The sequence below is a fragment of the Orycteropus afer genome, unplaced genomic scaffold, assembly GCF_000298275.1.
Source record: "Orycteropus afer afer isolate SDZICR_OR568_19922 unplaced genomic scaffold, OryAfe1.0 scaffold00258, whole genome shotgun sequence".
NCBI classification, from domain to species: Eukaryota; Metazoa; Chordata; class Mammalia; order Tubulidentata; family Orycteropodidae; genus Orycteropus; species Orycteropus afer.
Window position 1 is genome coordinate 443,608 of NW_006921845.1, and position 14,408 is coordinate 458,015.

Consider the following 14,408-nt stretch of genomic DNA (forward strand, 5'->3'; position numbering starts at 1 on the left):
GTTAGTTCAATATTAAGAAAATAACAATGTAATCCATCATATAAGTAAAATAAAGGGAAAGAATCACATGAGTGTATCACTAGATGCAGAAAAGTCATTTGATAAAATACAACACCCGTTTCTTGATTAAAAAACTCTCAGAAAAATAGAAATATAAGGGAAATTCCTTAACATAATAAAAGACATGTATGCAAAACCAATGTTGTTGTTGTTGCTGTTAGCCAACATTATTCTCAATGGAGAGAGACTGAAAACATTTCCCTTGGGAACAGGAATGAGTAAAGATGCCCCCTGTCTCTACTTCTAGTCAACATTGTATTGGAAGTCCTAGCCAGGAAAATAAAGAAACAAAAGGGAAATTAAAGGCATCCAAATTGGTGAGGAAGTAGCAAAACTATCCTTATTTCCTGATATGATCCTATATTAGAAAACCAAACAGACTCAGCAAGAAAACTACTACAACTTTTTGAACAATTTAGCATATTGACAGGATACAAGATAAACATCAACTGAATTCCTCTACACCAGCAAAGAGGTCTCTGAAAAGGTAAAAAGGAAATCAATACCATTTACAATAAACCTAAACAAACTCATTGCCATGGAGTCTATTTCAACATATAGCGACCCCTTCTTGGGTTTCCGAGGTGGTATCTCTATGAAAGTAGATTACCCAATCTTCCTTCCAAGGAGTGGCTAGTGGGTTTGAACCACCAGCCTTCTGGTTAGCAGTCAAATGCCTTAGGCACTACTCCACTGGTGCTCACAAGAAAGTAGAATACTTTGGAATAAATCTTACCATGAACACAAAGAACCTATACAAAGAAAACTACAAAACACTACTTCAAGAAACTATAAGAGATCTACATAAATGGAAGAATGCATATTGTGAAAATGTCAATACTACTCAAAGCAATCTATACATTCAATGTAATCACAGTGCAGATTCTATCAACATTCTTTAAAGACATGGAAAAACCAATCACTAATTTTATACTGAACTGAAAGAGACCTCAGATAAGCAAAGCACTACTGAAGAAGAAAAACAAAGTAGGAGGTCTCACATTGCCGGATCACAAAACCTACTATAAAGTGACAGTTGTCAAAACAGTCTATTATTGGTACAATAACAGACACTTAAACCAATGAAACAGAATTGAGAACCAAGAAATAGATCCATCAACCTATGAGGAGCTGATCTTAGACAATGGGCCAAATCTATTCAATGGGGAAGATACAGTTTCATTCACAAATGGTGCTGGCAAAAGTGGATATCCATTTGGAGAAAAATGAAACAAGATCCATACCTCACACCATACACAAAAACTAACTCCAGATGGAGCAAAGACTTAAATGTGAAACCTAAAACTATAAAGTTCTTCAAAGGAAAAATAGGGGCAAACTTAAGGGCCCTAATTTATCGAGTATAACCCAAGGTGCACAAACAGCAGAAGATAAACTAGATGATGGGGACCCTCTAAAAATTAAATTCTAATTTACATCCAAAGTCTTCTCCAAAAGAGTAAATATAGAGCCTACAGAATGGGGAAAAAATATTTAACAATTATATATCAGACAAAGAACTTATCTCTTAAATTATATAAAACTCCAACACCTCAACATCAAAAGAACAAACAATGCAATTAAAAAATGTGCAGAAGACATGAATAGACACTTCACTGATGAAGATAATCAAGCAACAAACAAACACATGAAGAAATGGTCATGTTCATTAGCTAGTTGTTGTTGTTTGTTGTTGTTATTTGCCGTCGAGTCAACCCCGACTCATAGCGACCCCTCCTTGGGTTTCCGAGGCAGTATCACTATGGAAGTAGGATTGCCCAACCTTCCTTCCGAGGAGTGGCTGGTGGATTTGAACAGCCAGCCTTCTGGTTAGCAGTCAAGTGCCTTAGGCATTATGCTACCAGAGCTCCTTCATTAGCTAGTAGAGAGATGCAAATCAAAACAACCACGAGATACCATCTCAACCCCAGCATTAATAGCAAAGTTCAATAAGACAGAAAATAATAAATATTGGAAAGATGTGGAGAGATAGGGACTCTTATACACTGCTGATGGGACTTTAAAATGCTACCACCACTGTGGAAAGCAGTATGGTTATTCCTTAAAAAAGTTGTAAATAGAAATACCACTTGACCCAACAACCCCCTAGGTATATATCCTAAAGAAGTGAGAGCCAGGACATGAATAGATATATGCACACCCATGTTCATCACAGTGCTATTCACAGTAGCAAAGAGATGGAAACAACCTAAGTGCCCATCAAACAAGGAATGATAACAAGCTGTGATATATACATAAAATGGAATACTATAGAACCCTAATGTAGAATCTGCAAAATGCTGCATAACATGGATAAACTTGGAGGACATTATGCTGAGTGAAACATGTCAATCACAGAAGGACAAATATTGTATTAGTCCACTGTTGTAAAAAGTCAAGGAAAGGATTATAGATAGAAGAAATCTTTCTTTGTTCATTATCAGGGATGGAAGGAGAGGGGAGGGAAATTTCTGTTGCTATTGTTATTAAGTGCCATCAAGTCATCTCTGACTCAGCAACCCTATGCACAGCAGAACGAAACACCTCCTGATCCTGAGCCAACTCCACGATTCTTGCTACATTTGAGCCCATCACTGCTGTCATCGTGTCAATCCACCTCGTTGTGGGCCTTCCCCTCTTTCGACAACCCTCCACCTTATCAAGAATGACATTCTTCTCCAGGGCATGGTCCCTTCTGACAACATGATGAAAGTATGTTAGACAAAGTCTGGCCATTCTCACCTCCAAGGAGCATTCTGGCTGCACTTCCTCCAGGACAGACCTGTTAGTTCTTTTAGCAGTCCACAGTACTTTCAGCATTCTTTACCAACACCACAGCTCAAAAGCATCAACTAACTCTTCTTCATTCTTTCTTATTCATTGTCCATCTCTCACATGCATATGAGGTGATTGAAAATACCATGGCTTGTGTCAGGTGCACCCTAGTCCTCAGGGAGACATCTTTGTTCTTCTGCACTTGAAAGAGGTTCTTTGCAGCCAATTTGCCCAGTGCTATAGGTCGTCTGATGTCTGGACTGCTGCTTCCTTTGGTGTCAATTGTAGAACCAAGCAATGTGAAGTCTTGGATGACCTCAATCTTCTCTCCATTTATTGTGATGCTGCTCATTGGTCCAGTTGTGAGGATTTTTGTTTTCTTTATATTGAGACGTAATCCATGCTGCAGATTGTATTCTTCAATCTTCATCAGTAAGTACCTCAAGTAATCCTCACTTTCAGCAAGCAAAGTTGTGTCGTCATAATATCACAGGTTATTAATGATTCTTCCTCAAATCCTGATGCCACATTCTTCTTCATATAGTCCAGCTTCTTGGATTATTTCCTTTGCATAGAGGTTGAACAAGTATGGTGAAAGGATACAACCCTGACACACTTTCTTCTTCATTTTAAACCATGCAATGTTCTCTTTTTCTGCTTGAACAACAGCCTCCTGGTCTATGTACAGGTTCCTCATGAGTACAATTATGTGTTCTGGAATTCCCATTCTTCTCAATGTTGTCCACAATTTGTTATGATCCACACAATCAAATGCTTTTGCATAGTCAATAGAACACAAGTAACCATCTTTCTGGTATCCTTTACTTTGAGCCAAGATCCATCTGACATCAGCAATGATATCCCTCATTCCATGTAGTCTTCTGAATCCACCCTGCAGCTCTGGAAGTTCTCTGTCAATATACTGTTGCAAACGTTTTTTGAATTATCATCAGTATCATGTTGCATGTGATATTAATGATATTGTTCAATAATTTCCACATTCTGTGTTATCCCCGTTCTTTGGAAGCGAAGCTTCCATATGTTGAAACATCTCAATGGGTATTCCATAATTTTCTGGAACCTTGTTCCTTACCAATTCCCTCAGTGAAGTTTCAACTCATCCCTCAATGTCATTCGTTCTTGATTATATGCCACCTCCTGAAATGGATGAAGATCGGCCAGTTCTTTTCGGTACAGTGACTCTGTGTATTCCTTGCATCTTCTTTTGATGCTTCTGCATCATTCAACATTTTGCCCATAGAATCTTTCAATTTTGCAACATGAGGCTTAGATTTTTTCCTCAGTTCTTTCAGCTTGAGAAATGCCAAGCGTGTTCTTCCTTTTTGGTTTTCTTACTCCAGGTCTTTGCACATTTCATTATCGTAATTGGCTTTGTCTCCTCGAGGTGCTCTTTGGAATCTTCTGTTCAGCTCTTTTATCTTGTCATTTCTTCCGTTTGCTTTAGCTACTCTCCACTCAAGGGCAAGTTTCAGAGTCTCTTTTGACATCCATTTTGGTCTCTTTTTCATTTCTCTTATTTTTAGTGACCTCTTGCTTTCTTCATGGATGATGCTCTTGATGTCATCCCACAATTCTTCTTCTTTTTGGCCATTGGTGTTCAATGCATCAAATCTGTTCTTCAGATGGTCTCTAAATTCAGGATGGATATATTCAAGATCATATTTTGGCTTTTGTGGACTTGATTTAATTGTCTTCAACTTCAAGTTGAACTTTCATATGAGCAGTTAATAGTCTGTTCCACAATCAGTTCCTGGCCTGGTTTTGACTGAAGATATTCAGCTTTTCCATCGCCTCTTGCTATAGATGTAGTCAATCTGATTCCTGTGTACTGTATCTGGTGAAGTCCACGTGTATATCTGCTGTTTGTGTTGTTGAAGAAAGGTATTTGCAATGAATAAATTGTTAGTCTTGCAAAATTCTATCATGCAATCTCCAGAGTTATTTCTGTCACCAAGGCCAAATTTTCCAACTATCGGTGATTCTTCTTTGTTTCCAACTTTTGCATTCCAGTCACCAGTGATAAACAACACATCTTGGTTGCATGCTTGATCAATTTCAGACTGCAGAAGTTGATAAAAATCTTTAGTTTCCTCATCTTTGGCTTTGGTGGTTGGTGCATAAATTTGAATAATAGTCATATTAACTGGTCTTCCTTGTAGGTGTATGGATATTATCCTATCACTGACAGCATTGTACTTCAGGACAGATTTTGAAATATTCTTTGTGATGATGAATGCCACACCATTCCTCTTCAATTTGTCGTTCCCAGCATACAAGACCACATGGTGGTCTGTTTCAAAATGGCCAAAACCAGTCCATTTCAGCTCACCAATGCTGAGGATATCAATCTTTATGCATTCCATTTCATTTTTGACAAATTCCAATTTTCCTAAATTCATACCTCGTACATCCCTGTTCCAATTATTAATGGATGTTTTCAGCTGTTTCTCCTCGATTTGAGTCGCGCTACATCAGCTCCTGGACATCCTGAAAGACTTATTTTATCCGTATCATTAAGGTTGGTTCCTCTCTAATGAGGTAGCTCTTTTTCAGTCCTATTTTAAGTGCCTTCCAACCCAAGGGGCTAGTCTTCCTGCACTGTGTGGGACAATGTTTCCAAGCTATTCATAAATTTGCCCAGTAATGTATCAGACAGCGCTTCTCTGCTGTTCATAAGGTTTCCCTGGCCATTTTTTGAGAAGTGGACGGCCTCCTCCTTCTTTCTAGTCTTTCTTAGTCTGTAAGCTGTATTAAAACCTGTGCACCATGTGTAACTCTGCTGGCATTTGAAACATCAGTGGCACAGCCTCAAGCCTCACAGCAGTGTACAACTTCACAGGATTACAAACTGACAGACAAGTTTGTCTCCCTTATCTGTTGGAAACCTCTGCACCCACCTCTTACCTAATTCCTCACTGAAACCTGGCACTCTGTGGTCCCCAGTCGCTCCTGTCACCTCCTTATCCTGGCACTAGGGGGCTTGGGGCCTAGCCTTGCCTTCTGCTACTTTTTACCTGGATATCCTGGCACTCATGAGGTCCCTGAAGCCACTTCTGGTCCATCCCTTTCCTGGTTCTAGGTGGTTTGGGGCCTACTCTTGCCTCCCACCCCTTTTAACTTGGATATCCTGGCGTTCCTGAGGTCCCCAAGGTCACTCCTGGCCTCTCCCTTTCCTGGCTCTAGATAGGTTGAAATTTCTAGATAGGTTGAAAAAAAATGTTTATACACACACGCACACACACACCAAAGATTATTAGTGTTTGCCAAGGATAGGACAGAGGGGCAAAGAGGAAGCTTTTGTTTGGGGAGCATTGAGTTTATGCTAATATGTTAATATGGTGGAATGTTTTGGAAAAGGATAGCTGCAATGGTGACACAACATGAAAACTGTCATCAACATCCCTGAGCTGTAAATGTAGAAGTTATTTTGGTGAATATCTTATTGTGTGTGTTTTCAGCACAATAAGTTAAAAAAAAAAAAAAAAACCTTTTCCTTTATATACTGAAAGCTGACCACATCCCCAAGGCAGCTACTCAGCTGCTCCAGTGCATTACATCATGGAGTTGTTTACCAGTCTTGTCATGAGAAATAACTATGTCCAGCTGCCCAGCCACTCAAATCCAGGCCAAGCCAAGCTGACAACAATTTAACTACCACAACAGTTAATGTATGCAAAATAGTTAGATCAATGGATAATACGTAGCAAGCAGGAAATAAGTGTGGTTATTATTACACAAAATTTATAAGTTCTTCAGATCTTCTTGTAAGACAGTATAACATAGATATAGCTAAGGATTTATTTGGTCCTAGAGTTAAGCCTATTGGGTGTGAATACTTCCCTGTTATTATTTTCCTCATTTTAAAAAGATGGGATGTAGTAGTAGATGCCTCCTTTGTTTTTATGAGTTGAATTAGTCAATATATGTAAAGTATTTAGAAACTCGAAGGCAAACAACAACAACAACATTTAGAAACTATCATACATATGTTGTTGTTGTTGTTATGTGCCATCGAGTCAGCCCCGACTCAGAGCAACCCCTCCTTGGGTTTCCAAGGCAGTATTACTACCAAGGCAGTATTGCCCAACCTTCCTTCCGAGGAGTGGCTGGTGGGTTTGAACCACCAGCCTTCTGGTTAGCAGTCAAGTACTTTAGCCACTATGCTACCAGAGCTCCTATCATACATATAGTAAGCAGATTGTAAATGATAACTATTATCATTCTTTGTGTTGGGTTAATGAATCAGAAAAGCTGGGTCATTGGCCTGAAATTTACTCAACAATCAATAAAACAAAGTTGAAAAAGTACAGACTGTATGAAGCAGAAGAGATACTTTTTTTTTTTTTTGACATATTAAAAAAAGAAAAAGCTGTGCTAATTTGTAAAGGCTTCCTTGAACCAGTGGCTTAGTCCACTTATCCCTATCATTTGATTCTGTTAGTACTCTCAATAAATGCTCTTACTGAATTTTCCCCTGACTTTGTCCAGCTTGGTATTTGGCAACAATTCTGTAGTAAGAGTATCAATTTTGCAACAACTTCCCAAATAACTCCAAAGGGCAGAATTGGCCCTGTACTTTATATCCCTGAAATGTGGACCCCTTGAGTTAACATCTTCTTCAGAGCCAACTTCACGTCTTTGTTTCTTAAGGTGTAAATTAAAGGATTAAGGGAAGGAGTGACAATATTATTTAACACCTGAATGACGGAATCCAGCCAGGGACTGGACACAGGCTGGAGATAGATGAGCATCACAGGACCATAGAACAAGAGGATTGAAATCAGGTGGGCACTACAGGTTGAAAAGGCTCTTAGCCTGCCTTCTGATGACCTGATTTTCAATATGGAAAGGACAATGCGACTATAAGAAGTGAGGATAAGGAGAAAACATGTCAAAGTCACAATATCCACATCAGTAAAACTCACTGTTTGAGCCAGAGAAGTGTCAGCACAGGCCAGGGGCAGCACCACTGGGATATCACAGAAGAAATTGTCCACCTCATTGGGGCCACAGTAGGGCAACTTAAAGATGAGAAAGGTGAGGATGCTTCCATGTAGGCAACCCCCAAGCCAGGTGCCCAGTGTCAGGTTAGTACACACCCTGTGGTTCATGATGACACTATATCGCAAGGGGTGACAAATGGCCACAAAGCGGTCATAGGCCATCATGGTATACAAGAAACACTCGGTGCCACCCAGAACATGGTAAAAAAAGAGTTGGAATGCACAGCCTTGGTATGAGATGGTGCAACTCTGCCCCATTAGGCAGAGCATCATTTTGGGGGAACTCACTGAAGGGAAAAATATGTCAAACACTGAGAGGTTTCCCAGAAAGAAGTACATAGGCGTGTGGAGGTTGGAGGAAGCCAGGATGGTGAGGAAGATGAGCAGGTTTCCCAGTAAGGTGAAAAGGTAGAAGGCCAAAAACAGGACAAAGAGCATATTCTCCAGCCCTTCAGTATTAGGAATTCCCAACAGCAGGAACTCTGTCACGAAAGTGGAATTTCTCATGTTCATGCATCAGGCAGTCCTGGAGAAGCAAAGTGACAATCATAATGTATAACCAAAAGTAACTGAGACAATATCTTCCAAACAAAGTGATTTCTATTTAAGGCAGCTGGTGCAAGCAAATTATAGCTAAGAACAAAAAGAAGACATTAATACATCTAGCCCCCCCACTAAGCACTGTGTTACATTTGGCCTCAGTGTCTTCATCTTTAAATTGTTGTTGTTGTTGTTAGGTGCCGTCGAGTCATCTCCGACTCATAATGACCCTATGCACAGCAGAACTAAACACCTCCAGGTTCTGTGCCAGCCCCACAATCTTTGCTATACCTGAGCCCGTTGTTGCAGCCACTATATCTATCCATCTCATTGAGGGCCTTCCCCTTCTTCATTGACCCTCCACTTTACCAAACATGATATCCTTCTCCAGGGAATGAGTCCTTCTGACAACAGGACCAAAGCAGATGAGACAAAGTCTGGCCATTCTCACTTCCAAGGAGCATTCCAGCCATACTTCTTCCAGGACGGATTTGTTAGTCCTTTTAGCCAACCATGGTTCTCTTAGCATTCTTCTCCAACACCACAACTCAAAAGCATCAACTCTTATTTGGTCTTCCTTATTCATTGTCCAGCTCTCACATGCATAAGAGGTGATTGAAAATACCATGGCTTGGGTTAGGTGCACATTAGTCCTGCAGGTGACATCTTTGACATCCTCAAATTAGATGGTACAAAAACTTATCTTTAAACCTTGTGAAATCCTTACAATAACCAACTCTTCTTCCCAGTTCTGTATAGTTTATTTTCTGCTTTTTATTTTATTACGTGGAAATTGGCATGGAAAAATATATCATCAGGTTGACCAAACCCATGGCCATTAAGTTGATTCTGACTCAAAGTGACCCTAGGATAGAGTAGAACTGCTCCATAGGGTTTCTAACTTGATAATCTTTATGCAAGCAGACTGCCATATCTTTCTCCTATGAAGCAGCTGGTGTGTTCAAAACACTGACCCTTTTGGCAACATCTGAGCACTTTAACTTATGTACCACCTGGGCTCTTTTTCAGGGAGACAAACCCATCTTAATTTCAGCCAGGTCATAATGTGTAGATAAGTCTACTTTCCAAATATATGCAAAAAATTCTGAACCTAAATAGAAATGCTATATACTTACCTATTGTTTTTATTTATAGCCTTCAGTATGGATTATATCTCAACATAAAGAAAACAAAATCCTCACAACTGTACCAATAAGCAACATCATGATAAATAGAGAAAAGATTGAAGTTGCCAAAGATTTAATTTTACTTGGATCCACAATCAACATTCATGAAAGCAGCAGTCAAGAAATCAGCTGGTGTATTGCATTGGGAAAAACCACTGCAAAGGATTTCTTTAAAGTGAAAGAATAAAGATGTCACTTTGAAGATTAAGGTTCACCTAATGCAAGCCATAGCACTTTCAATTGCCTCAAACACATGTGAAAGCTGGGAAATGAATAAGGAAGACCAAAGAAGAATTGATGCATCTAAATTGTGGTGTTGGTGAAGAATGTACCATGGACTGCTAGAAGAACGAATAAATCTGTGTTGTAGGAAGTATAGCAGGAATGCTCCTTAGAAGTGAGAATGGCCAGACTTTCTGTCTTGTACATTGGTTATATTGTCAAAATGGACCAGTTCCTGGAGAAAGGTATGTTTGGTAAAGTAAATGGTCAATGAAAAAGAGGAAGTCCCTGAACAAGATGGATTGACACAGTGTTTAGGATGACAGGCTCAAGCATAGCAACAATTGTGAGGATGACACAGAATCAGGCAGTATTTCATTCTGTTGTGCATGGGGTTACTGTCAGTCAGAACTAGCTTGAGGGCACTTAGCAACAACAGCATTGTTTTTTTTATTATTTTCAACAATACTTTCTTCCATTCATTAACATTTATATTCAAGAAAAAAGTTCTTAACTTATAAGCATGACTTACACACATAAACACACATAATTTCCTGTATATAAATTGGATTGAGTCTAAAACAAGACATTGCATGGATAATAGAAATAACCACTGCATCAAATTCATCTCTCATCAGCTGGGTTTTCTTTCTAGATTATAGACCACACAAATACAACTTTCAATAACATTAATATTATTTCACTCTATTAATCAATGCTGAGTCTCCCTGAGGAACCACAAAAAAACCTGAATGATTTTTTTCCTGAAGATTTTATTTCTCCTTCTGTTCTTTGCACACAATTTTTTGTTAGCTTTCCATGTATAGTCACTGGAATATAATTTATTTACTTCTATCTGTGATTAATAGTCATCCACAGGCCATAATCTATTCTTAATTATTCACAAATCTGTTACCATTCCCTGCATTATTTCCATTCTAATAGACATAAAGTTTTACACAAGGAGAGAAATCTCACTAAGTAGAATTACTGGCAAGAATTTCTGGTAAAGCTAGTCTTCTTCATATAAACTGAAATCCTGAGAAAGATATAAAGAGGAAAATAAAGGGATTTTTTCAGCCTAGAATGTAATTTAAACATTGAATTTGGGCGAGGACAATTTAGTCTCACAGACATACATTTGTTGTCTACTGTGAGCCAAACAGTTATCTGTGAGGAATTTAAAGAGAAATAAAATAAAGCCCTATACCTTGAAAGCCTCATCCAAAGTTATGCAAAACTGATTTCTAATCCTGATTCTACCATTTTCTAGCTCTGGGACCTTGGCCCACTTACTTAATCAGTTTAAGCCTCATATCCTTCAAAAGAAAAATAGACAATAATATTATTCACCACATAGAGTCTTTGTGATGATTTAATAAGATCATAAAAAAAATGGTCAGTGTTCCACAGTAAGTGTTCAGTAGTTAAACAACTAAACCTCATGTATGTAAAATGAAGTATAGGTGACAATGTAGTAATAACAAGAGCATTGCAAATGTAAGGAGAATATAATTAGATATGAGCTGTGAAAAGCATGTAGGATTTTAAAATCAGAGAAGACAGTCAGGTTAGGAGAGTGTTAGTTTCAGCAGGCACACAATAGAGTGTTATTTAAATATACTCGCAGGAATAAAGATATCGCCTTATAGGCTAGAAGTGAATAAATTCTCTCATTAAAGTGACCCTTTCTGTTTCAAACTAAGTATCCAGATTCACATTGCTAAATGACACAAGTGTCCACTCCAAATATGCCTTAGGTAAAGGTATAAATTTAACAACTTTTCTTAGATATACTTCCAAATCCCATCTCACTCCTCTTCTGCAATGGTTATTTAATGCCTTACCATCCAATTTTATTCTCAAAAAAGCATCTGACATCATCAGTCCAAGGAAAAATTCTAGGAATATCTAGGAATATATGTTCCTAAACATAAAGAGTCATTTAGGAAAGTACTACATACCCATCACAGATTTTCCAGCAGAATCTATCAGTTCATCTCTTAGTGAGAGAGCAGAAAGAATTATTCTCCTGCTAAAGGAGAAAAAGGGGCTCTGGTAGCATAGTGCCTAAGGCATTTGACTGCTAACCAGAAAGCTGGTGGTTCAAACCCACCAGCCACTCCTCGGAAGGAAGATGGGGCAATCTACTTCCATAGTAATACTGCCTCGGAAACCCAACGAGGGGTCGCTATGAGTCAGGTCTGACTCAACGGCACATAACAACAACAACAAAGGAGAAAAAGTAGTAGTTTTCTTCCAATTCTATGTTTTAAAATCCCATATTATTACCTTTTTATAAATTATGTGCATTTCACTATCGTGGCACTGAGAGTTGTATTTTAATCCTGAGTCTTTAATGGCTTAATGAAAACATCTATACTGGTTAAAAGAAGTTATAATAAGAAGAAAAGTAGTGTTATTTTTTGTTTGTTCATTTTTTAAAGAAGAGTAGATGTTAAAAGTGGGGATAATGCCTGATTTTATATTAATTAAAAATAGATTCATAGCCAAACAATCTATTGCCTTCAATATCACTCATCTTTCTCCCACAAGTCTTTGAATTTGTACACACTCACACACACAAAAACATGCATACACACACACTTACATACATGTCCCCAAGATTTCTCTCCTCCATTTCTTTCTCAATGCTGGATTACCAGTGGATTGCTGAAGTCGGAACACATAAGAAGTATCCTAAATTTCTTGATTATCTTTCTTCAGTTAGTTGATTGGTGAGGCTCAATGGAGAGTAATAGAAAGAATCAGAGGGAAAGAAAAAGAAAGTGATATAAGCAGAACAAAGATAAAGAGAAGCAGGTTAGCTTGAGACACATACCAGCTGATGGAAAATAAAATAACATGGGTAGAGATAATTTTATAAAGTTTTTAGGCAAGAAGAATGCCTTAAGCCAAAACTTTTTTTGCATAAGATACCCTAGTATAGAGCCAAGGTTTTGCACCTTCTCCTCTTGAATCGACAATACACATAATTGACTCTATATATTCTGCTCTGCTATATAGTCTGCTCTTGAAATTCCGTGTTTGTGATATGTTCCAAACTGAAAACTATTAATCGGCTTGGTATCCTTTGAGACAGCATCCCCAGTGACCTAATTCACAACCTCAAGAAATCTGACAACAAAGGGAGTAATTAAATAGAAGCCCAACTTTCTTTCCTCATATTCCTTTTTCATTCCCCTACCTCATTATTTCATAATATATGGCATATTCATTACAAAAGTAGCATAACAATATTATAGATTATTTTTAAGTGTTTTAAAAAGCAAGAGGAATATATTCCCTCTACCTTAACTTTGTTGAGTGTCAGTGAAAAAGGGGAAGACCCTCAGCAAGATGGATTGACACTCCCTTCAATGATGGGCTCAAGAATAGCAAGGATTATAAGAAAAGTGCATGACTGGGCAGCGTTTTGTTCTGTTATACATAGGGGTTCTTTTTTTTAAAAAAAATATTTATTTTTATTGTGATTTGGGCGAAAATTTAAAGAGCAAATATACTTTCCATACAGCAGATCACATACACTTTGTCTCATGACATTGACCACTATTTAGCACAATGCAACATCTCCTCTCCCACTTCCTCCTGATACGTACCACTTCCCTGTGACCATCCCTCCATGCACTCCTACGCCCTGATCTGTCTCCCTGTGCCTGAGCAGCCCTTCTTTCTCTCTTACTTGTTCTCTCCAAGGAGTGTATCTACCTCAGATAAATGCTCGACTAGTATGCCTGTCTACTGCTTGGCTGGAAGCTACAGGTGTGTGTTCAATTCCAGACTTGAAGGACAGCTAAGGATCATAGTCTCAGTGGTTTCACCAGGTTCCATCGGGCCAGTAAACCTGTTCCCCGCTTTTCTTTTTTTTTTCCCAAATGATTTTGAGCTTTGTTCCACATTGTTCCCCTTGTCCATCCAGATCTCCTACAAAGATCCTCTTCCAAGTGGTTGACAGCAGTAGCCGAGCACCATCTATTTCTTCTGGTCTCATAGCCATATAGGCTGCAGATCGGATGGTGTACCAGTCGCTAGGACTGATTGTTTCCATGAATTTTTGGTTTTCTTCATTCTTCTTGGCTCTGTACGAGGAGAGACCCATTGTTGCATCTAGATGGCAGCTTGCAAGCTTTTAAGATCTCAGTCACGACTAGCCACAGTAGAAGGTAGAACAATGATTTGTGTAGTATGTTATGCCAATTGAGCTTGATGTCCTCTGGGACTATGGTCCCGAGCCCTCAGGGTACCTGTCAGTGGCCAAGCAGTGACTAAAACCTTGCCTCTTGTCAGCCCCATTATAACCTGGGAATTCAGATCATACACATAAAGTTATTGGACCACTGTCTGCCAACACTATACGTGTTCTTGGGTGCACTCTCCAATTCATATAGATACCTAATATTTCAGCCTGTCCACCTATCTATCCACCCATGTACCCGTGTTTGCCTTCACTGAGCATGTCGTATTATATGTGCAAAAGGGTTCATCTTTGTTGTCTGTACTTCCCACGTAGCTCTCTATGTCTTTCTCTTCCTCAATGTCACTATATTGATCACTCACATTTGGTACATTGCCTTTTTCT

At 38.7% G+C, this 14,408-nt stretch overlaps 1 protein-coding gene across 1 annotated transcript; it reads right to left on the reverse strand.

Annotated features, from left to right (window-relative positions):
* Positions 1 to 7,433: 7,433 nt before the first annotated feature.
* Positions 7,434 to 8,387, reverse strand: LOC103204756 (olfactory receptor 958-like). Its single transcript, XM_007949959.2, has one exon. It carries the CDS (start codon positions 8,370 to 8,372, stop codon positions 7,434 to 7,436), a length of 939 nt encoding a protein of 312 aa, XP_007948150.1. The 5' UTR covers positions 8,373 to 8,387.
* Between the last annotated feature and the right edge of the window lie 6,021 nt (positions 8,388 to 14,408).

Excerpts from the sequence above, each read along its gene's own strand:
- LOC103204756 (XM_007949959.2), bottom strand. The coding sequence starts at position 8,372 with ATGAACATGAGAAATTCCACTTTCGTGACAGAGTTCCTGCTGTTGGGA.